The 25,611-nt window shown below is 38.0% G+C and overlaps 1 protein-coding gene across 2 annotated transcripts in view; it reads left to right on the plus strand.

Moving 5' to 3' along the window:
• DIAPH2 (diaphanous related formin 2) overlaps positions 1–25,611 on the plus strand; it is an 897,660-nt gene that overhangs the window by 654,500 nt on the left and 217,549 nt on the right. For both annotated transcript variants that reach the window (XM_027086071.1, XM_027086072.1), the window contains exon 25: positions 1,940–2,104. In XM_027086071.1, coding sequence (XP_026941872.1) covers positions 1,940–2,104 — 165 coding nt within the window. The remainder of the gene's footprint in view (positions 1–1,939; positions 2,105–25,611) is intronic.

The raw sequence follows: 25,611 nt of genomic DNA on the forward strand, positions 1-25,611 counted from the left end.
GGGAAGCCCTTTTTCTGAAGCATTCTTATCGATTAACATTCAAAAGCTTTCAGCCATAGAAGAAAGACCAGAAGGAAATGTCCCAAAAAGTTCACAACACTGAGTTGTTTGAAAGTTTAGTTTACTTACGTTTTTATATTTCTAAGTCACCTAAAGAGATAATTTTCTATATCTGTATCTTCTATAATCAGGAATAAAGTTGATAATTTCTTTCTATAAATTTACACATAATGAGATACATTTAGTCAGACACATTTACATACCTGGTTCATTTTCTGTTTGGTAGTAGTGGTAGTTGTTATCACTTTTTTGATAAAAATTTTAAAACAGTGATGTAATTAATTTTGGGATAAATAATTTTCTGGAGTATACTGCTGAAAGTGTAGTCCTGGTGTTACCGAACCAAACTTGGGTCCTCTGGCCATGCACAGTAAAGCCAATCTACTGGCACCAGGTTGTGGTAAAGGAAAGTGCAGCATGTATTATAGGCGCCAGACAAGGAGAGTGGGTGTGGGTAGCTTGTGCTCAAAAGCTCCAAACTCCCAGAGGGTTTCAGGGAAGAATTTTTAAAGACCAGGTGAGGGAGGGGCGTTGCAGGGTATGTGATCAGCTTGTGCACAGTTCTCTGATTGGTTGGTGGTGAGGTAACAGGGTGGTGTCACAGGGGTTAACACTGTCAATCCTCAGGCTCCAGTAGGCCTGCAGGGCTATGTGCTCAAGGTCACCAAGTAGTTAACCTCTTCCATTTGGTGGGGGTTTTAGCATCTGTAAAACAACTGAGGAAATGTGCATCAGATACTGTTATCTAAGCACTTAGAAAGGAGCTAAAGGAGAAGATATGGAGGAGGGGTCTGTCATGGGAAGGCCTCATTGGGTCCTGCTGGGTTACACTGGACTGGCAGCCTCAGTATCATCTGGGAACTTGTTAGAAATTGTAATCCTCAGGCCCATTGGCTCAGACTCAGCAAACAGCATTCGGGTTTGAACAAGCCCTTTGGGCAATTAAGGTTCTAGAGCTACAGCAGAATCTCTCTCCACCTCTCTCTCCCCTCTCGGTCCTTCCCTCTCCAAAGCTCTTCCTCTCCTCCCTTCTTTTTCTCTCTCCCTCTTTTTCCCCTCCTCATGTGGTATATATGTGTATATGTATATATACACACATATAGATACATAACCTATATATAGAATTCACTGTAACCTCTCCATCTATATAGAATATGTATTAAAAAAAAGAAAATATATACTTTTTTTTCCCTAAGTTTTTCATTGCTGTTTGTTTCTACCCTATCTCCCTCCTAAAAAGATATGAGGCAGTTTTCTGGTGTTTATACTTCTGTGTTTTCATTTAGCAAACATGTTTTAGCAAATATGTTCTTCATGGTTATACATTAAATAGTTCTGCCTCGTTTATAGATTTTCACAGCTCACTGACCAATATAATGACTCCAGCAAGTTGTTATGGGCTGAATTGTGTCCCCCCGCCATTCATGTGTTGAAGCCCTAACCCTCAAAACTTCCAAAATGTGACTGTATTCGGAGATAGGACATTTAGAGAGGTAATTAAGTTAAAATGAGGTCCTTAGGGTGGGCCCTAATCCAATATAACCAGTGTCCTCATAGGAAGTGGAGATTAGGACACAGACAACACGGACAGAGGGACCACCAGGTAAGGACACAGGGAGAAGGCAGCCATCTTCAAGCCAAGGAAAGAGGCCACAGAAGAAAGCAAATTTGCTGACACCTCGATATTGTATTGCTAGCCTGCAAAATTGTGAGAAAGTAAATTTCCATTATTTAAGTTACCTGATCTGTGGTATTTTGTCATGGCAACCCGAGCAAAGTAATGCAGAAGTGTTTACAGAAATAATGTTATAATTCAGTCTTAACATCTAATGATTGCCTTTGAGGTACTATTGGATCATGTTCCTTAACAGAAAGCTACAGCTTTACAAAGAGTGCCAGAGAACAGTATGAAAAACTACTCACCATGCACAACAACATGATAAAGCTCTATGAGAATCTTGGAGAATACTTTATTTTTGACTCTAAGACAGTGAGCATAGAAGAATTTTTCGGTGATCTCAGCAACTTCCAAACTTTGTTCCTGGTAAGTAATACGTCTTAAAGCCTTGCAAGGCCTGTTGCTTTTGTTTTTAAATAATTTCTTCCATAGGCATTTTATTTTACATACCTACTGACCATATTGATTTCATGTTATAGCCCTTTAACAGGAATTGACAGATATTTTATACCTGTGACATGGATTAAAAATTGTTGGCTGGCTTAATGTATAATGGGAACCTAAATGAATTATCTTCAACTTTAGGAACACATGGGAATTTTACTGCTGAAATTTTATAGAAAATGAATGAATTGGTACTCAAATGACCCTGATTTTTTATACAGCATAATATTATAATTTGACCTAGATTAAAAATTAACATCTAAAATCATCTTTTACTCAATACATTAAAATGCTGTGACTGATGAATAAGTTTCTTTCATAGTCTAGATGAGAAACTGATTCTAAATTGGACTCTGTATCAATAAATGACCTGGAATACCTAAAGTTTCTTTCAGAATGTGAGCTCTCCTTTTTCAAACTGTAACTCTTGAGGATAATGGTAAACGTTAGAATTAATCGGAGGTCGATCATCAGGGTGCCAGTTATGATGCTAGAGGGAAGCAAAAGCTTTGTTGTATAAATGCTGTGGGAATATTTCTCTGCATCCAGTGAAGGCATAGAAGAGCACGGTCTCCGATTATGATAGTAACAGAAAGATATGCACAAGAGTTGATATCAAACAGGTAAAAGTCCCTTTATGTTAAAGAAGGAATTCTAGCAATTATCCCCAGCAGGAAGATCAATCAACAAACTAATTCATTGTAGTTAGAGGTATGTTTCTATCCCCAAAGCAATCCTTCGCTAAATAAGACTCTCTCTCTTAATTGATGGTGTTGCTCCATGAAATCATTTGATTTTGGTGTGATTTGCACAGTCTATGAAATACAAATATACTTGTGGAAAGCACTTGCTTTCATCTACTGATTTAGGACAGACAACCGAGAGTACACCCTGGCTTTGATAATAGAAGCTAAACCAGAAACTTTCATAAATATGATCATTTGTGTTATTTTTTGCTGAGAATATTAGCTGATTTTTGTCTTAGGTCTTTGCCTCTTAATAGACACACATATTTAACTTTTTAGCTGGTCAATAAGTAGCAAAATATATTCTACTGGCAATGAGTGGCTTTTTCAAAACTTAGACATTAGGAACACACCCAGGTTATACTTACTTGGATAATTTTCAAAAAGAAAAAAAAATGTATGTTGAAAAGGGACGGGGACTAGAAAATACACTTCAGTTGACACGGAAAAGATAAATCCAATGATTTTCTTTTTTGGTAGCATCAATGTCTATGGGTTAATAGAGATAAATAAATATAATTAATATTGTCAATCTCTAAGAAAAAGGACCTTGTTTTTAACATAAATGGGATCCTAAAACACTGCTTGTCATATTATGTGCCCCCTACCTCCCCAATACATGGACATAGAGTAGAATTTGCTGTACTTCTCTCGCGTTGTAGCATTTGTTTAATTATAATTCCTGTGTGAAAGCCTATGTTTAGTCCTATTAGCCAGATGCTTAGAAGCCTTGCTAAGAACTATACTTGTATTATTTCTCAGTCATAGCTTAGTTTTAAAAAGGTAAGGATATTGTTGTTAAGAAGAACTGATTCTATGTCCTGGTGCTCTCACAAACAAGCTATGTGATTAGGTAAGTCATTTGTCTTTCTAGCTAGTTAGCTAGTTAGTTAGTTAGGAAATGGTGGGATTACACTACTGATCTCAAAGAACTTCTTTAGAGTCTATGAGTCATGGTGGGAATTTCAGAGAGTCATTTGTATTCCATACATAAACAGGATATATCTTTTTGTCTACTGGCTTCACTGTGGGTATAGCTTGAGTACAGGGAAATTATTTGTCACAAATCATTCTCATTGTAAATAAGTTGACATTCTGAAGCCCGGTTGTGTGTGCATTTAAGTTAACTTCTTGAGAACCTGCTAAGAGTTTGGGAGCTTTCAAAACAGGTGACCAGCTCCTACACTGTGTCTTGGCCAGCCATTGCCACCTGTCCTACAGAATACTACTGCTACCACTTCTATTTACCAATACTTTTAGTATTGGTATTTTAGTATTTTAGTATTGCTGTCATGAGAAGTAGTGTGCAACTTTTTAGCTGTTTCGTACTTGAGTTGGTCACATAACCTCTCTGGGCATTAGTTTCCTCATTTTTAAAATATGAGTGATAATTCCTGCCATGGCTTCCTCACCACGATGTGAAAACACCTCATAACCTATGTTGTGCAGATGGAGAGTATTATTAGCCATTCTCTGCCTGTCCATTCAATTATTACTTATTGAGAACCAACTTGATTTTGGTAATGCTTTAGTCCAGAGACAAAAGGAAGAGAATGGTTTCTATCCATGAGTGGAGGGCAACGGACAAATGCAATATAGTTTGGTAAGTGCTGCCATAGGGTGCTATCGTAATACAAAAGAGGGGCTGCCTAACCCTGCCTGAGCTGGCCAGAGAAGCCTTCATAGGGAAAGTGACATTTAGACAGTCTGGAAAAATCCATAGGACTTTGACAAGCTGACTTTGACAAGTAGGTTTAAGGGTTTTACACCTGACCTATAAGCCGAAGACTCCTAAATCAACATCACCAACTTCAGTCAATCATCTATGCTCACCATGTCCCTGTTTCATAGTGAGCTTAAAGTGATTTCACTCTCCCAGGGGAGGGAAGAACCTTGAAAAAGAGACAAAAGTTGTCATCGCCACAAGTTCCCATTTTCTTAGTGCTTTGTGTGTTTGGCCCCAGGGTTCTTGGCGCTTAAAAGCATATTGGACTATAGATGGAAGCAATAAAATACCAGTAGTGCTGAGAAGAAAATAAGAGTTCTGATTCATGTGCTACCAAAAATTACTTCCAAATGAGCTCAGAGTTTCATCTTGGGGGATCTATTTGGCATGTGTAGCATAAACAAAATACAGATACCAAAATAATCTTCCTGAAAGAGATAACCTCTAAAAGATGGGGCAAATGTAAATAAACAAAAAGGGTTGACATTATGGATTAAGACCTTTTTCAAAATAATCACATTCAAATGAATGAAAGCAAAATTCGGCAATCTCTATGAGATGCTGCTCTATAAATTATTCATTATCATTCATATTACATATTACTCAACTAATAAGGATATTGAAGATGTTCAGTTGAATGCCCTATATATTGTCATGAAGATATATGTAATTGGAAACATTTCTAAATTCAGAATTAAGATTCTCTTTCTAGTTAGCTTCTCTGAGAGCAAGAGAGTTTTAAAAACTGCTTATAATATAGGCAAGGTTAATTAATAATCCCTAAATTTAAGTTGAATATTTTGTAGAAGAAAAATTCCAGATTTACATAATATCAAAACATCTCTTTTGCTTATTCTCCTTTATGCTTCAGTCATTTAGTAGTTGACTGTACAGTCTTTTTTCTTTCAAGATATTTGGAATAGAATGTTCAAAATCAGTGAACCTTGTGTGTTTCACCACCATGCGGCATCTTGCTTAGGCATAAAAATTATTTTCAGCTGTTGGGAAAGTGTTTGAGGCAAGTATTATATACTTCAATAACTTTCATAGCTCCAAATAAATTATAGAAAATATTTCTTTTCTCTTTTAAATCTGTCAGTTTCCTGCTGCTTCTGTGTGTTTTTGTTTTGTTTTTTAAAGAACAATCTGTTACTCAGGCACTCAGTAAATATTTGTTGTGTGAGCGTCCTCATTCTATATCTTATATACTAGAAATAGAGGAACAAGGCTTTATAAGATTATTAGATCCATTGGCCTAACTTAAGAAGAAAATGTTACCATTACTGTTAATCAGGCTAGCAGATTTCCCCTCAACAAAATAAGTGTTTGCTACTGTTCATTTGATAACTAAACTTCAAGAATTTTTTTTTAAAAATCAAGACTTTAACAATTTTTCAACAGCTCTTAGATGAGTGTTAAAATGGCTAAGTGTTAGGAGGCTAAGTGATATCTATAAATCATGGCGTTTTATGCCATTGTTCAGTCTTGTTGCTTCTACCTCCTAAATATTTTTGGACTTCACTCATTTCTCTCCAAACCCACTGACGCTACTTTAGTTCTGGGCCCCTGCCATCTCTCAGCTGGACTATTAATTACAATGATGTCCTGACTGGTCTCTCTGCCTACTTCTCCTACCATTTCTAACTTCTAATCCGTTCCCCACATTATAGTCAGAGTAAAAGTTAAAAAAACAAACAAACAAGATAATGTTACTTTCCTAACTTATGATTCTTTAATGACTTGTGTCCTCAGGATAAAATCTAAACTGTTGAAAATTAATGTGGTTTACAAAATCAAAAGAACTAAGATTACTTAAAGCCCAGACCATCCTAAGGTTGGCTGAATAAGCCATAATCACTTGAACTCTCCTTCCAGACTGGGAAAAGTCAAGTATTGACAGTGGAGGCAGCAGAACAAAACAGCAGTAAGTGCCTAAGAGGACCTGAGCCTCTTACAACAGAGAGAAACTTTGGGAGCACAGTATCCAAGGCTCAGTAAATGAAGGCTCGGAGGCAAATGTGTGATTGTCATCTTGTGTTAATTGCTCCCTAGCTAGTGCAGCATGGAGAGTTATGACAACCAAGGTTGCTCTTATCTTAATTCTTAGTTAGGGATGTTCTTCCTTCTGTCTTAAGTAATTGTTCTTTTAAAATCTAACCTTATCTGAAAGCTCCTTGTAGCCATTTTGGCTTATGGAGATACTTAATTTTGAGAAGCTCTCATTTTCCTCAAGCCATCTTCCTCTTTACAAGGACTCAATCATGTCTAAATCTAAACTATAATTGGAAAGCAAGGTGAGCATCTGCATCTGCACTCAAAGGCTAAATTGATAATATAGAGAACATTTTATTCATTCATTAAAGGCAATTTGCCTTTAAAGAAATGAGGATGAATTTTTGCATAAAAAGACTGTGTATATAATTCCTGATCCAAGAACAATAAGTTATTTTGAAACATTTTTAAGCCTTCAATTCACGAAGCACTTGACACTTAAAGGAAACTTTAGTACAGTATTGTAAAAATGGTGGACTTATGTTAGAAACCAAATATGTTCTTGAGCAAAGAAGTCTTAATCAGTAATATAAACTCTATTATCTAGAATTCCGTCATCCAAAATCTCTATTAGATGCCTCAAAAGTTGATGCATACTTGCTTTGCCAATAAAATGGTAATTAATATTATGAAGATGCCCCTGAGAAACAGCAAAGACCCTGATGTGCCTCTTGAAATAATATAGTTTTATTTGTAAGCTAACTGTCTCATCACCTGTGAATTCAGATGTTTACACTAGTAACAATAATCCAGATATCCCAGATTGTCTCTTCTTTACCCCCACTGGCAGGACTCAAGCTCTCTGCAAAGTCTCCACTCCCATAAGTACATCTGGAGTCATCTCATATGGGCTCAAACATGTGTTATCTATAGTCTTCTTGACATTTGCCTACACATATTTGAGTGCCTCCTATTCTAGGGTGATGAGAATATAGCATTAAACAAAATAGACAAAGTCCTGCCTTTCCTGTCCTCCTGCAGCTCCTGCTCCCCTCTGCTGAATGCCTTTTGCTGGCAAAGCTGCTTGAGTTGCCCTCAATGATAATGGCCACATCCGGGCCAAGGTTGCAGTCTCCTGCTGCTCCAATTTTGCCATCAATCCTTGCAGTACTTGAGTGTGGGGTTATGCTCAGTGCAGACGTAGCCACGCTTCCCGAGACCCTTCTTAAAAAGTTTATTTCTCATCTCTTCTGATCCCTTTCTCCTTGGAGGCTTAAAAGTTTTTTTTGAAGTCCTAGAGACCTAAAGGGGATCCTAAAACCATAATCCCCTCCATTGCTCTTCTTCCTCACTTTTGTTCAGGCACCTAGGCAGGTATCTTGCTTTTCCTAGAAGCCAGGGATAAATGAAGTACCAGCATAAATCCCTTCATGCAGATAGAGCCCTAAGGGCCCACCACCTCCCCCTATTTAATCACACACATCCAGATAATTCCCTTTGAGCTCAGATGGGACCACCCTGGCTACATAGCCTTAGGTTTATTTTGAGCTATTGCAACTCTTTGAAAATAGGCAATCCATGTAAAATACATGGTAACTCTATTAAGCAGAATATTTGACCAGAATACTTCATTCCCCAGCTGTGCCGGAGAGCAGACTTTACTGTATTATACGGACATCATTTAATTCTTCTTTAGAAAACGATGTCACCTATCAACTGTGGTATTCTGTTTGACTGTTTTTATTTTGGGCCAGAAGTAGATGCCCTATTTTTCTGAGATGATTGTTCCTTGTATAAAAAAGCTAAATATTATATCATAAGTAACTAAAGGAATATGTAATGATGGCATCCATGGTTTAAAGAAAACCCACATTCCCCAACATGAGAAAAATGCCTACTGGTATAAATGGTTTTTAAATGGGTGCACATTTTAGATTAATATTATAAAAATTTAGGATATCATAAATATTTCTAAAGATATTTCTCAAAGTTATCAAAATTGTTTATGGCAAGCTGGATATTGCCCTTTAGAAATCTAAGACAACATAATACCTAACACTGAAAATATTGACAAAATCAGTTCAATGCCTACTTTTCTCATTAAAGTCTAGTAATAACTAGAACCAGGAAACAAAATGCAATATCTTTAGTTCTACCAATAACACCTCACATAGAATTTTTCAAGGAAGTGTTCCCCATAATAAGTTATTATTGAATTATGTTCAAACAACAGGAAGTGATGCTGAATCTCGGCCTCTGTGCACTGGTGCCGGATCGAATTTTGGAGACAGAGTTTTGGGTGAAGTAGAGAAAAATAGCTTTATTGCTTCGCCAGGCAAAGGGGGACACAGCAGGCTCATGCCCCTCAAAACTGTGTGTCCCATCCTAGAGGAGTTTGGTGAGGACTTTAACAGCAATGGTTCAAGGGCAGCGTTGCTAGTAAGTATCAGGGTATGTGCAGGGTCTGCATTCCTTGAATCTGGCCTCCCGTGGTTTCCCGATGAGCTGTGGTTCTTTTTTTTTTTTTACATCTTTATTGGAGTATAATTGCTTTACAATGGTGTATTAGTTTCTGCTTTATAACAAAGTGAATCAGTTATACATATACATATATTCACATATCTCTTCACTCTTGTGTCTCCCTCCCTCCCACCCTCCCTATCCCACCCCTCTAGGTGGTCACAAAGCCCCGAGCTGATCTCCCTGTGCTATGCGGCTGCTTCCCACTACCTATCTATTTTACGTTTGGTAGTGTATATATGTCCATGCCACTCTCTCACTTTGTCACAGCTTACCCTTCCCCCTCCCCATATCCTCAAGTCCATTCTCTAGTAGATCTGTGTCTTTATTCCTGTCTTACCCCTAGGTTCTTCATGACATTTTTTTTTCTTAAATTCCATATATATGTGTTAGCATACGGTATTTGTCTTTCTCTTTCTGACTTACTTCACTCTGTATGACAGACTCTAGGTCCATCCACCTCATTAAAAACAGCTCAATTTCGTTTCTTTTTATGGCTGAGTAATATTCCATTGTATATATGTGCCACATCTTCTTTATCCATTCATCCGATGATGGACACTTAGGTTGTTTCCATCTCCGGGCTATTGTAAATATAGCTGCAATGAACATTTTGGTACATGAGTCTTTTTGAATTATGGTTTTCTCAGGGTATATGCCCAGTAGTGGGATTGCTGGGTCATATGGTAGTTCTATTTGTAGTTTTTTAAGGAACCTCCATACTGTTCTCCATAGTGGCTGTACCAATTCACATTCCCACCAGCAGTGCAAGAGTGTTCCCTTTTTCCCATACCCTCTCCAGCATTTATTGTTTCTAGATTTATTGATCATGGCCATTCTGACTGGTGTGAGATGATATCTCATTGTAGTTTTGATTTGCATTTCTCTAATGATTAATGATGTTGAGAATGCATTCATGTGTTTGTTGCAAGTCTGTATATCTTCTTTGGAGAAATGTCTATTTAGGTCTTCTGCCATTTTTGGATTGGGTTGTTTGTTTTTGTTATTGAGCTGCATGAGCTGCTTGTAAATTTTGGAGATTAATCCTTTGTCAGTTGCTTCATTTGCAAATATTTCCTCCCATTCTGAGGGTTGTCTTTTGCTCTTGTTTATGGTTTCCTTTGCTGTGCAAAACCTTTGAAGTTTCATTGGGTCCCATTTGTTTATATTTGTTTTTAGTTCCATTTCTCTAGGAGATGGGTCAAAAAGGATCTTGCTGTGATTTATGTCATAGAGTGTTCTGCCTATGTTTTCCTCTAAGAGTCTGATAGTTTCTGGTCCTATATTTAGGTCTTTAATCCATTTTGAGCTTATTTTTGTGGATGGTGTTAAGAAGTGTTCTAATCTCATACTTTTACATGTACCTGTCCAGTTTACCCAGCACCACTTATTGAAGAGGCTGTCCTTTCTCCATTGTACATTCCTGCCTCCTTTATCAAAGATAAGGTGACCATATGTGCGTGGGTTTATCTCTGGGCTTTCTATCCTGTTCCATTGATCTATCTTTCTCTGTTTGTGCCAGTACCATACTGTCTTGATTACTGTAGCTTTGTAGTATAGTCTGAACTCAGGGAGCCTGATTCCTCCAGCTCCATTTTTTGTTCTCAAGATTGCTTAGGCTATTCAGGGTCTTTTGTGTTTCCATACAAATTGTGAAATTTTTTGTTCTAGTTCGGTGAAAAACGCCAGTGGTAGTTTGATAGGGATTGCATTGAATCTGTAGATTGCTTTGGGTAGTAGAGTCATTTCCACAATGCTGATTCTTCCAATCCAAGAACATGGTATATTTCTCCACCTATTTGTATCATCTTTAATTTCTTTCATCAGTGTCTTATAATTTTCTGCGTACAGGTCTTTTGTCTCCTTTGGTAGGTTTATTCCTAGATATTTTATTCTTTTTGTTGCAGTGGTAAATGGGAGTGTTTTCTTGATTTCACTTTCAGATTTTTCATCATTAGTGTATAGGAATGCCAGAGATTTCTGTGCATTAATTTTGTATCCTGCTACTTTACCAAATTCATAGATTAGCTCTAGTAGTATTCTGGTAGCATCTTTAGGATTCTCTATGTATAGTATCATGTCATCTGCAAACAGTGACAGCTCTACTTCTTCTTTTCCGATTTGGATTCCTTTTGTTTCCTTTTCTTCTATGATTGCTGTGGCTAAAACTTGCAAAGCTATGTTGAATAAGAGTGGTGAGAGTGGGCAACCTTGTCTTGTTCCTGATCTTAGCGGAAATGCTTTCAGTTTTTCACCATTGAGGATGATGTTGGCTGTGGGCTTGTCATATATGGCCTTTATTATGTTGTGGAAAGTTCCCTCTATGCCTACTTTCTGCAGGGTTTTTATCATAAATGGGTCTTGAATTTTGTCAAAAGCTTTCTCTGCATCTATTGAGATGATCATATGGTTTTTCTCCTTCAATTTGTTAATATGGTGTACCACATTAATTGATTTGCATATATTGAAGAATCCTGGCATTCCTGGAATAAACCCCACTTGATCATGGTGTATGATCTTTTTAATGTGCTGTTGGATTCTGTTTGCTAGTGTTTTGTTGAGGATTTTTGCATCTATATTCATCAGTGATATTGGCCTGTAGGTTTCTTTCTTTGTGACATCCTTGTCTGGTTTTGGTATCAGGGTGATGGTGGCCTTGTGGAATGAGTTTGGGAGTGTTCCTCCCTCTGCTATATTTTGGAAGAGTTTGAGAAGGATAGGTGTTAGCTCTTCTCTAAATGTTTGATAGAATTGGCCTGTGAAGCCATCTGGTCCTGGGCTTTTGTTTGTTGGAAGATTTTTAATCACAGTTTCAATTTCAGTGCTTGTGATTGGTCTGTTCATATTTTCTATTTCTTCCTGGTTCCGTCTCAACAGGTTGTGCATTTCTGAGAGTTTGTCCCTTTCTTCCAGGTTGTCCATTTTATTGGCATAGAGTTGCTTGTCGTAATCTCTCATGATCTTTTGTATCTCTGCTGTGTCAGTTGTTACTTCTCCTTTTTCATTTCTAATTCTATTGATTTGAGTCTTCTCCCTTTTTTTCTTGATGAGTCTGGCTAATGGTTTATCAATTTTGTTTATCTTCTCAAAGAACCAGGTTTTAGTTTTATTGATCTTTGCTATTGTTTCCTTCATGTCTTTTTCATTTATTTCTGATCTGATCTTTATGCTTTCTTTCCATCTGCTAACTTTGGGGTACTTTTGTTCTTCTTTCTCCAATTGCTTTAGGTGCAAGGTTAGGTTGTTTATTTGCGATGTTTCCTGTTTCTTAAGGTCGGATTGTATTGCTATAAACTTCCCTCTTAGAACTGCTTTTGCTGCATCCCATAGGTTTTGGGTCATCGTGTCTCCATTGTCATTTGCTTCTAGGTATTTTTTGATTTCCTCTTTGATTTCTTCAGTGATCACTTCATTATTAAGTAGTGTATTGCTTAGCCTCCATGTGTTTGTATTTTTTACAGATCTTTTCCTGTCATTGATATTTAGTCTCATAGCACTGTGGTTGGAAAACATACTTCATACAATTTCAGTCTTCTTAAATTTACCATGGCTTGATTTGTGACCCAGGATATGATCTATCCTGGAGAATGTTCCATGAGCACTTGAGAAAAATGTGTATTCTGTTGTTTTAGGATGGAATGTCCTATAAATATCAATTAAGTCCATCTTGTTTAATGTATCATTTAAAGCTTGTGTTTCCTTATTTATTTTCATTTTGGATGATCTGTCCATTGTTGAAAGGGGGGTGTTAAAGTCCCCTACTATGAATGTGTTACTGTCGATTTCCCCTTTTATGGCTGTTAGTATTTGCCTTATGCATTGAGGTCCTCCTATGTTGGGTGCATAAATATTTACAATTGTTATATCTTTTTCTTGGACCGATTCCTTGATCATTATGTAGTGTCCTTCTCTGTCTCATGTAATAGTCTTTATTTTAAAGTCTATTTTGTCTGATTTGAGAATTGCTACTCCAGCTTTCTTTTGGTTTCCATTTGCATGGAATATCTTTTTACATCCCCTCACTTTCAGTCTGTATGTGTCTCTAGGTCTGAAGTGGGTCTCTTGTAGACAGCATATATATGGGTCTTGTTTTTGTATCCAATCAGCCAGTCTGTTTCTTTTGGTAGGAGCATTTAATCCATTTACATTTAAGGTAATTATCAATATGTATGTTCCTATTCCCATTTTCTTAATTATTCTGGGTTTGTTTTTTTTTAGGTCTTTTTCTTCTCTTGTGTTTCTTGCCTAGAGAAGATCCTTTAGCATTGGTTGTAAAGCTGGTTTGGTGGTGCTGAACTCTCTCAACTTTTGCTTGTCTGTAAAGGTTTTAATTTCTCCATCAAATGTGAATGAGATCCTTGCTGGGTAGAGTAATCTTGCTTGTCGGTTTTTCTCCTTCATCACTTTAAATATGTCCTGCCAGTCCCTTCTGGCTTGCTGAGTTTCTGCTGAAAGATCAGCTGTTAACCTTATGGGGATTCCCTTGTGTGTTATTTGTTGTTTTTCCCTTGCTGCTTTTACTATGTTTTCCTTGTATTTAATTTTTCACAGTTTGATTAATATGTTTCTTGGCATGTTTCTCCTTTGATTTATCCGATATGGGACTCTCTGTGCTTCCTGGACTTGATTAACTATTTCCTTTCCCATATTAGGGAAGTTTTCAACTATAATCTCTTCAAATATTTTCTCAGTGCCTTTCTTTTTCTCTTCTTCTTCTGGAACCCCTATAACTCGAATGTTGGTGCGTTTAATGTTGTCCCAGAGGTCTCTGAGACTGTCCTCAGTTCTTTGCATTCTTTTTTCTTTATTCTGCTCTGCAGTAGCTGTTTCCACTATTTTATCTTCCAGGTCACTTATCCGCTCTTCTGCCTCAGTTATTCTGCTATTGATCCCTTCTAGAGTATTTTTAATTTCATTTATTGTGTTGTTTATCGTTGCATGTTTCCTCTTTAGTTCTTGTAGGTCCTTGTTAAATGTTTCTTGTATTTTCTCTATTCTATTTCCAAGATTTTGGATTATCCTTACTATCATTATTCTGAATTCTTTTTCAGGTAGACTGCCTATTTCCTCTTCATTTGTTAGGTCTGGTGGATTTTTATCTTGCTCCTTCATCTGCTGTGTGTTTTTCTGTCTTCTCATTTTGCTTATCTTACTGTGTTTGGGTTCTCCTTTTTACAGGCTTCCGGTTTGTAGTTCCCGTTGTTGTTGGTGTCTGTCTCAAGTGGCTAAAGTTTGTTCAGTGGGTTGTGTAGGCTTCCTGGTGGAGGGAACTAGTGCCTGTGTTCTGGTGGATGAGGCTGGATCTTGTCTTTCTGCTGGGCAGGTCCACGTCTGGTGGTGTGTTTGGGGGTGTCTGTGGACTTATTATCATTTTAGGCAGCCTCTCTGCTAATGGGTGGGGTTGTGTTCCTGTCTTGCTAGTTGTTTGGCATAGGGTTTCCAGCACTGTAACTTGCTGGTCATTGAGTGAAGCTGGGTGTTGGTGTTGAGATGGAGATCTCTGGGAGATTTTCACCGTTTGATATTACGTGGAGCTGGGAGGTCTCTTGTGGACCAGTGTCCTGAAGTTTGCTCTCCCACCTCAGAGGCACAGCACTGACTCCTGGCTGGAGCACCAAGAGCCTTTCATCCACATGGCTCAGAATAAAAGGGAGAAAAAGTAGAAGGAAGGAAGGAAGGAAAGAAAGAAAGGAAGGAAGGAAGGTAGGAAGAGGATAAAATAAAATAAAATAAAGTAAGATAAAATAAAATAAAGTTATTAAAATAAAAAATAATTATTAAGAAAAAATATTATTTAAAAAAGAAAAAACGGATGGATAGAACCCTAGGACAAATGGTGAAAGCAAAGCTATACAGACAAAATCTCACACAGAAGCATACACATACACACTAACAAAAAGAGGAAAAGGGGAAAAAATCATAAATCTTGCTCTCACCGTCCACCTCCTCAGTTTGGGATGATTCGTTGTCTATTCAGGTATTCCACAGCTGCAGGGTACTACATCAAGTTGACTGTGGAGATTTAATCCGCTGCTCCTGAGGCTGCTGGGAGATATTTCCCTTTTTTTCTGTGTTCGCACAGCTCCCGGGGCTCAACTTGGGATTTGGCCCTGCCTCTCCGTGTAGGTTGCTGGAGGGCATCTATTCTTCACTCAGACAGCACAGGGTTAAAGGAGCAGCTGATTCTGGGGCTCTGGCTCACTCAGGCCAGGGGGGAGGGAGGGACACGATGAGGGCGAGCCTGCGACGGCAGAGACTAGCAGGACATTGCACCAGCCTGAGGCGTGCCGTGCGTTCTCCCAGGGAAGTTGTCCCTGGATCCTGGGACCCTGGCAGTGGCGGGCTGCACAGGCTCCCCGGAAGGGAGGTGTGGATAGTGACCTGTGCTCGCACACAGGCTTCAGAGGTGGCTGCAGCAGCAGCCTTAGCATCTCATGCCCGTCTCTGGGGTCCGCGCTGTTAGCCGCGGTTCGCACCCATCTCTGGAACTCCTTTAAGCAGAGCTCTTAATCCCCTCTCCTCGGGCACCAGGAAACAAAGAGGGAAGAAAAAGTTTCTTGCCTCTTCAGCAGGTCCAGACATTTTCCCAGACTCCCTCCCAGCTAGCCATGGTGCACTAACCCCCTGCAGGGTGTGTTCTCCCCGCCAGTCCTCTCCCTGCGCTCAGACTGAAGCCCCAGCCTCAGCTCCCAGCCCCGCCCACCCTGGTGGTTGAGCAGACAAGCCTCTCGGGCTGGTGAGTGCCGGTCAGCACCGATCCTCTGTGCGGGAATCTCTCCGCTTTGCCCTCCGCACCCCTGTTCTTGTGCTCTCCTCCGTGGCTCCTAAGCTTCCGCACTCCGCCACCCACAGTCTCCACCCATGAAGGGGCTTCTAGTGTGTGGAAATCTTTCCTCATTCACAGCTCCCTCCCACTGGTGCTGGTCCCATCCCTATTCTTTTGTCTCTGTTTTTTCTTTTTTCTTTTGCCCTACCCAGGTACGTGGGGAGTTTCTTGCCTTTTGGGAGGTCTGAGGTCTTCTGCCAGCGTTCAGTAGGTGTTCTGTAGGAGTTGTTCCACGTGTAGATGTATTTCTGATGTATCTGTGGGGAGGAAGGTGATCTCCACGTCTTACTCTTCTGCCATCTTCCCCCTCCTCGAGCTGTGGTTCTTGAGGTTATCAAACTATGACCTTCTCTCTGGAATGAAGAATGCTTCATCAAGTAGTTCATCTTCCATTTGTTGGGAGTTTTAGTTCTGCAGAAGAGCTCAAAGATATTGTTATGTGTATCCCTTGAGGTGGAACCAGGACCATGCCCCAAGGCTGCACTATTGTTTCTTGGCTGCCCCTCCTTTGTCTCTGCATCTCCTCCCTTTCCTGATTAGTAACTGTTTGAATCTGCCCTTTGGAACTCAGAGAAGGTCACGGAGGCTGGAGTTTATTCTCTACAAACAAGAAACAGGGGACACAGAAAGGCTTTCATGCCCAGGAATCCCACAGGGTCCTGCTCGGTTTCACTAGCAGGAAAGTTATAAGATAGCGGGAAAATATATGAGCTCACCTTTTCCTGTGGCCCTGAGATTGGCCAAAGCTATTGATTGTTATCAAAGCCTGCCTCTTAAAACCTGAGCAGGAAGATTCCAGAGGTTAATGCTCCTGGTATCACCCTCTCAGCTTGCTGTTTTTCTTCATTGTGCTTCATCCTCATTTGTGTATCAGAAAACATGCCCTAGTCCCTGTGCGAGGCAGTAGGAGGCAGGACTCTCCCTGGAACCCTGCCCATGGAGCTCCTTTTGCCCAATATGTCTCCTCCCTCTTCTCCTCCCCCCACTTCCTCTCCAGTTGCTTTAACAACTTGTTCAAGTCACTTCATCTAAGAAACCCTCCCTACTGCTCCAACTTTAGCCTAGATATCCCTTCTGGGTGTTTTCGTACCTCCATGCTAGCATATTTTACCCTGCAATGTGTTCATCTCCATATCCTCAGTGACCAGCACTATAATTAGCCTACCATGGGTAGGCTAGTCACTAAGGATATGTGCGTGTGTACACACACATAGTGATGTGTGTGTATACACCCACACCCCCACACCCCCACACACACACACATATATACTCATTGAGTTATAGTAACTCAATGAATTAATATAACAATGAATGAACCAAACAACCAAAGATGAAAAATATCAAAATTTTGGCTGTCCAGAGCTCACATTCTAGTGGAAAAGGCTGTCAAAGGAACAAATTCTAATACTAAAATGATACATATATATATACAAAGGGCTTGTGAGAGAGCAGAGGAGAGAGGCATTTGTTCTGTCTGATTTTAGGAAGGCTTCAAAGAAGAGACATGTGTACTGCAGCCTTTCACATTTAAAGAAGTCCTTCCTTTTTTTGTTTCCCCAACTGATTTGGTGTTTATGTATAGTGGTAAACATGTATATTTCCTAGTTTTCCATGCCGAGTTCAAAGTGGAAAGACAGCTATTTCATTTCCAGGGAAGCAGCTTTCAGGTAATTATTATGATCTGAAGGTTATCTATCATATGGTTAGACAGCAGTAACCAAGCTTCAATTACTTCTTATGACTGACAGCCGTCCTGAGCAATAGGCTAATCAATGCAGATTATGTAGGGCAAAATCAGTTACTTAAAGACTGACTTGTCTGGTGTTACTTTGGGGCAGTGGGTCTTATCCAGGGATGATCTTGCCTCCCAGGAGACATTTGGCAAGGTCTAGAGACATTTTTGGTTGTTACAAACAAGGAGGAAGTGCTGCTAGCATCTAGTGGATGAAACCTGGGATGCCACTAAATATCCGGCAATGTACAGGACGGTTCCTCACAACAAAGAAATAATCCTTGCCAAGGTTGAGAAACCCGGCTTTAGGGTTATCTGCTAAAGATGTTTTTTTTAAATTTTCATTTGGAAGACAATGCGAGGTGACTCAAATTAATAAGCAGAATTTGTACTAGATAAATTAATAATTCATCTATTTGTCACATCAATTTAATATATTAACAATAATTTCAATTATTGACTTGATCACTGTAAAGTATTGTTTTAATTACTGATATTTTCTATATCATTGAAAGATGCTCTGGTTCATATGACTTGTATAATTTGTAAATCATGCATGTAAATTGTAGGAAAATTAAAAACCATAGGCAAAAAAAAAAAAATTAACTGAAATCCTACTACCCAGAGATAATATTAATAGCTTGCCATATATTCTTCCAGACATTTGTCTGTGCAAGTACATATGTATTTAAATTTTGAATATATTTTTCTTAAAATAATAATAATAAAAAGTCTTGTGAAAGTTTAAGTCCTAAGTGTATATTTACTTGTACTTCCTAGCAGCTTATGCCTGTATGTATATGATCATCAGCATTTAGTGTATAGTGCCATTGGTTATCCCTTCAGTTGTGATTTAAAATATTAATTAGCTCATTTCATGATGCCTTTTTCAAAATACCTGGTCTTTGGTGCCATGCTAGCCATCATTGACTATTGGAAGTTACCTGTAAATAGACCGGTGTAATCTTGCTTTCTCTTTTTGTTTTTACATAATACCCTCATTAAAGTTGCCTGTGGCAATTGGTAATTGGTGAATTGCTAGTTGGGCCCATTCACACTAGTGCTTCATAAGCCTTCTGCTACTTGTCTCTGCTGTACATTTTAAGAACCATTATTTACCTCAGCTAGGCTGTCTTTTAGTTAACAAGTGCAAACTGTTAAATCACAAAAACCTTTCACAAAAGTAATAGTATGATTTGAAGTCAGACCAAATATCCTTCTAAATATATCTATCTATATTTATATAAATGCATTTATATAAATATATTTATATATTAAATATATATATATATATATATATATATATATATATATATATATATATATGTTTTCCTTTTGTTTCCTCTCATTCTCTCCTTGAATAAAATTTCAAAGTCATAGAATACAGTCTTTGAAGCCCTTTTTTTTTTTTTTAAGATCTAAAACATGTTATAATCCTGATGATGAAACAGTTTCTATTTTTGCTCATATAACTGTTTTGATTTTATTTTCTGCAAGTGTTTGGTCTCACAATTATCAGAATGTCCTGATTTTCTTGATAGGACTTTTAGGCAAAAAGCCAGGGAATAGACCAGTCATTCATTTAAATCCTGGCATTTTGAATTGGAAGATGTTCAAAGTCTATTATTCTTCAAGATCTTATAAATTCTGTGTTCAAATTAGTGGATTACTCACTATGATAGTTTAGTTGAAGTCATTTATTTTTTGCAGATTTCACTAATAGTGCATAAAAGAGCCAAACTTGTTTATATGGAGACAGTATAGTTTGGAATAGTGTATAATTTGTTTTTGCTCAGTTGTCTTTGGTCTAGAAGAAAAAGAAACAAGCTTCATGTACCTTAGAGACAAATAAAGCAACAGTGATTCGGAAGAGCAAGACAGATGATCAACTAAAATGTGGCTGAAATAATAAATATAACGTAGTGACCAATTGTAATCTCCAGATGGGAGCTATGGGTTGATGTCCCTTACAACCTGGAAACTTTATTTTGAAGATTAATTATTTTTAGTGTTATAAGCCATTCTCCTTCATCAGATGACATCTCTAAGAAAGTATTTGCCCAAGTACTTGCTCCTTAGTTTAAAATACAAATTTATAAATAAAACATCAATTTAAGATTAAGCTTCTTTAATACATCATAATTATGTGGTTGTTCTTTCATACTATATTAAAAGTCTAAAGCATATAATATTTTCATAGAAATACATTTTTATTACATTTGAGCATTATTTAGGCCAAATATGTTTTAGATAATCCTTTAGGCAACAGGCTTTAATGCATAGGACAAATTAATTTATAACTATTACTGTAACTATAACTGCTTACGTATGTAGATATTGTTGCTCGAACATTTTTGTAAGTGCCTGGAAAGTATCTATAAAATAGACAACCCAAAAGTACATTGCTGCTCAGCATTGTTTGAATTGCCAAAAGTTCCAAATTTGCAAAATACAAATGAAGGAAATGTTTTCTGTGAAATGCACACTTGGGTTCATTTAAATAGTTTAAAAAAGAATCTTGGGGAATAGAACTTTAAATAGAAAAGATTATTTGTTTATTTCCAAGGTACCCTTCTTTGTTTGTTTTCTGTCTTTAGCTGGAATATGCTGATACAAGACAGCTCTGCTTTTCCAGTTTGCTTGCTTGCTTTTTCTCATTCATTCATTTAGCAAATATTTACTGAGTTCCCACTGAATTAAAGATACTGTTCTAGCTACTGGCACTTTTTAGTTTACTAAAATTTCTGCCCTCATGAAATTTGACTTGTAATGGGGAAGGTGAGATGATAAACTATAAACATTATTATTAGGAAAATTATGTGTTACAACATAATAAACACAATGGAAAGAAAAAAAAATGTGCCAAATGGGAAAGCCGCATGGCAATGGCTGACAGGTTTCAGCATTAAAGTTCCTTGTACAATCAGTATTTTAAATTAAGACTTAGATTTTAGCACTATAACTTTTTCTGTAAGTATAGGAATCACTGAGTTTTCTTGTTTAGAAGACTTCACTAGTTACAATTAGATGATTTTTTTAATACAAACCCTAACTATTTCATAAGTTGTGTATCCTTATGTGGTATAGGAGAAATAAAAATGAATTCTGCCCCCCTTGAGAGAAAGAGTCTTCCCAAGGGCTTTATCATTTCAATTAAATAATTATAACCTTGTCATCTGAAATATGGAGGCTATGCAAACAGAGATCTTTACCTAGAAGCAGACAGGAGCTCTGACAAAAGATGGGATGTATAGCAAAGCATGTAGTACAGTAAAAGCATATTTTTAGTGCCAAAAAAAGTGAAAAATTCTAAGGAACTTACAAAGACATTGAGTTCATCTTGGATTCTTTTCGCCCTGGTCCTTGTTCTCTGCCAGCTGTCAGCTAATTGATCTGATAAACTAATGCAGTACTGTGTCACTCAATTCTCCACTACATGCATGCCCTTTAAATTCAGGACAGTGCCTTAATCTGGCAGAGCAATTCTGCTGTCAAGAACTTCTTGCAGCATGGCTAGCTGATAGAGGAAATGTTGGGGAGAAAGGCAGCCTTTCTTGTACCTCCGAAAGAACATCATGTAAGTGGCTGCCTAATCTTTCTAGGTCTAAGATTTTTTTCTCCCCATCAAGGACATTCCACAACTCAACTTGTCTGTTTTGGTCTCATAATCCAGCTCTATGATCTGTGTTTTTCAGATTGGCATCCTCTGGTATTGGCTTCCCCCGTGATATAGATCAGGGATCAGCAGTCTATGACCCAGGGGCCAAATCCAGCCTGCCCTCTGCTTTTGTAAATAAAGTTGTGTTGGCTTACAGCCAAGCTCCTTTGTTTCTGTATTGTCTGTGGCTGCTTTCACTCTATGATGGCAATGGTGGGGCTGAGTCTTTGAGACAGGGTCCATATGACCCACAAGGCCGAAAATATTTACCATCTGGCCCTTTACAGAAAAAGCTTGCTGACTCTTAATATAGCACATGCAAACAAGGGGATGGAGGTGAGATTCTGATAGGAAAATCACAGAAAACAGATACAGTCTCTTGTGTTTTAACTTTCAAATGCAGTCCCTCCTTAAGAGGGGTTAGCTTTTAGAGAAGATGGGAATTAGGAGTTTCACTAGAAGAGATGTGGTATCAGCTAGACTGTTGATTTCCCCTTTCCTTTCCAGGTGACATTCATGTCTTTATATATTGCCCCTGAGACAGAACTGCTGCCCTCATCTTGCATGCTCAGCAGGATACTGCTGGGAGTGACCCAAGCCTTAGTGAGACCCAAGTCTTGCTTAGCCAATAGTCCTGAACTTACTTCTGTATCCCGGGAGGCAAAAGATACTGTACTTCTATGTCATTTTAGTGCCTATAGTATATTAGATATACAATATATGCTTTATACTCCTGATTTTCCCCCTACTCTGCCTTATGCTATGATACACACGTATCCCGATTGGTAGAACAATCCTTTGTCATAACGGGCAGGATTTCTTAGTTTTGACTTTCAGTAGGAATATCTCTACAGTCTATTCCTTTGGATCCCTGTCCTTCAGTCTTAAATGTGAGCATTACCAAGGGTCTACCCTTTGTCCTACATAATTTTTCCTGAGCAGTTCATATCTATTCTCACGGTTTCTACTCTTTCTTGAGTTGTGATCTTATTCTTCAGCTCTAGCCTCAAGTTTATTGTCTGTTGGATGTCTCCAACTAGATTTCCCACAACTGTCTCCAACTCAGCATATTCAGAATGGAGCTCATTACATCTATTACCAATTTCCTGTTTTGGTTAATTATATAACTAATTAATGAACATATTCTCTGGTTTGGTTAATTAAATAAACATATTCTCTGCTTCTGTTAATTAAATAAACATATTCTCTGTTTTGGTTAGTTATACGACTTGATATCTTCTTCTCCGCCACCATTAACATCTATTCAACCCCAAGTTCATGTTGATTCTGTCTGAATCACAGTCACTTCAACTGCCCTAGTTTTGGTATTTGTTGTCTCTCCCCTGCAGTTATCTTTTCAGTCATCCTGACTTCAGACTTAGTACCCTCCAAACCATCTTTATACCACTGCAAGATATTGCTTTCTAAAACCTAGGTCTCCCATGTGCAGCAACATGGATGCAATTAGAGATTATCATACTAAGTGAAGTAAGTCAGAAAGAGAAAGACAAATGCCATATGATATCACTTATATGTGGAATCTAAAATATGACACAAATGAACCTGTCTGTGAAACAGAAACATAATCAGGGACATAGAAAAAGACTGGAGGTTGCCAAGGGGGAGGCGGGTGGGAGAGGGATGGAGTGGGAGTTTGGGATTAGCAGATGCAAACTGGTATATACAGAATGGATAAACAACAAGGTCCTACTGTATAGCACAGGAAACTATATTCAATGTCCTGTGATAAAGCATAATGGAAAAGAATATAAAAAAGAATGTATATATATGTTTAACTGAGTCACTTTGCTGTATAGCAGTAATTAACACAATACTGTAAATCAACTATACTTGAATTTTAAAAATTTTAAAAATAATAATAAAACCTAGGCCTCACTGGGAGACCCATCTTCTCAGACCTTTAATGGCCGCCCATGGGTGACAGTAAAGTCTAAACTATCATTTGGAAACCCTTGGCAGTCTAATTTGCCCCCAACTACTCTTCTTTTCCTCTGCTCAGAATGCCATCATGTGCACCATCGTCCTTTCACCTGGTGAAATCATTTTCTTCCTTCAAGACTCCGTTCAGTGGTGACTTTCTCCATTACATCTTTCCTAATCTCTCCTCCTCAACTCCAAGGAGAATTCATCACTCCCTAGTTTGTATGTTTCCATCACGTGGTTAGTGTGATGTCACACTGCGCTCATTATAATTGGTGGTGTGCAGACCTGCTTTCTCCTTTATGCTGTGAGTTCCTCTGGAATAAATGTATCTCACCTGTCTGTGAATTTTTGTCACAAAACAGAGTGTGTGGCACATAGTCACCAGCAGATATTTATTGATCCGTAACCATATTTGTAACTGGTGATCATGCTCCTTCTGTGCTAGACATCTAATAATAAATGTCTTTTGTATTAAATGCTTCAAAGCCCTCTAGCTGTCTCCTTCCACTTCCCCTGGCCTTCCTTGGCCATTTTTTCCAAAACCTTTCATTATTTTAATGATTCTTTTGACTCTTCATCAACACTGATTCAGCAAATATTTGACTGAAGTACTTAAACTTATCTACATTCACCCCATCACTCATCATTGTGAAATCCCAAAGTGACCTATATTTTCCATGTACATATAACTCTTGAGTGAGCTATCCAAAGGCACAGGATGTACCTCACGTTTACTGTTTTATTTGTACATTCTAGTATCCAGCCTCTCATTTGTCAGCATTACTTTGTGATTTACTGTTCCCTTATGACAGACTATGACCCCTTAAATCTTCATTATTTATCCATGGCCAACTACTCCCCTGCTTATGTCTCTAGGATGTTTTTCTCTTTATGGTAAAAATCATTACAGAAGGACTATTCTTCAAACATACACCTGATCTTTCTACCTTCTCTAAGTCTTGCCATCTTCAAAAACGCTTTGAAGGGAATAAAACTTTTATTTAGGGGAGTTGCTGCATTTTAAAAGAAGAAAAATAGTCGTTAAGTTTTACAGGATAAAGTTTAGTCATATTAAATTTCTTAAGTATATCATAGTGTTGTATTTTACCTTTATAGTACTTAAGCATAAACATGCACAATATGTAGAAAGTAACATTGAGATTTCATTGTAGTAGAGTATCTGTGAGTCAGAAAGGCATTATACAGAAGTTCACACTGAAAGAAGTCAAATCTAAAACACAACGTTTATTATTGCAAAGTTTTGTACAGGAAATAAAATCCAGTGTGTCTGTAAACTCCCTAAATCCCCTAGTAAGTTATTTGTCCAACATGTCAGGCCTAATGGCAAAATCCCTCTATACCAATAAATAAGGCAGCTTAAGCAGAAGATTCATGATGAAGCCAGAAAACTCCTCTATAAATAATGGCATAGTATCCAGGGAGGAAGGAGGTAAAGGAGAGGGCAGTAGATCATTAGCATAGTAAGACAAGGATATTTCCATCAGTAAGGAAGCAGTGATATTTGGCCAAATCTAGGTCATGATCAAGGATATAATCACAAGTGGGATGGGTTTTACATTGTGGAATGTAGCTGCATTGCGCGTATACAGATGGAATGGCTTGCTTCCCAGAAAACAATCACCACCATATAACAATGTCCTTATTATTTCTAGTTTTGAAAAGAGGATCTTAAAGCGGGATACCCTGGTCCTGCCCTCTATCCTATCCAAACCCAATTGTGAAGTGATCCACACTCTAATTTAATTTTCAGGTATTTTCACAGATCAACTCTTTCTGGCTGTAGCAACCCCAGATTCAAGGGGTTGAATAACAAGATATTCATGTTATTTTTCCTTTTTTATGAACTACTGACTCAGACATACATACTTCTAGAGCCAAAATATCCTAGAATAGAAAGTGAGGAATTCCCCGTAGGTTTATCTCGTAACTCAGGCTCCTGGCATGTTTTCCAGAGCCTTTTAGCAGCTACATAGCTATTCTTCAAATAGGTTTTTAGAGAAAGCAGGTTCATAATTTGACTTGGTTCCACTGCTTTGCCATTCTTACTATAAAATTATTTTTAATTCTCAAACAGAGTTTCTCTTCTTAGAGTTCAAACGCGGGCACTGTTATTCTGCTTCTGGAAATCTGGAAGATATCAGATAAGCTTTGTCCTTTAAATAAATATCCACTTCCATGGATAGAGTTATATCCGTGTCCATGGATAGAGTTATATCCCTTAATCCTGTCTTCCCTGAGCTTAGTTATCCATCTTTTTTTGATTT

Source organism: Aethalodelphis obliquidens, unplaced genomic scaffold (assembly GCF_003676395.1).
Source record: "Aethalodelphis obliquidens isolate GAN/ISIS:26980383/991018 unplaced genomic scaffold, ASM367639v1 scaffold54, whole genome shotgun sequence".
Classification (NCBI taxonomy): domain Eukaryota; kingdom Metazoa; phylum Chordata; class Mammalia; order Artiodactyla; family Delphinidae; genus Aethalodelphis; species Aethalodelphis obliquidens.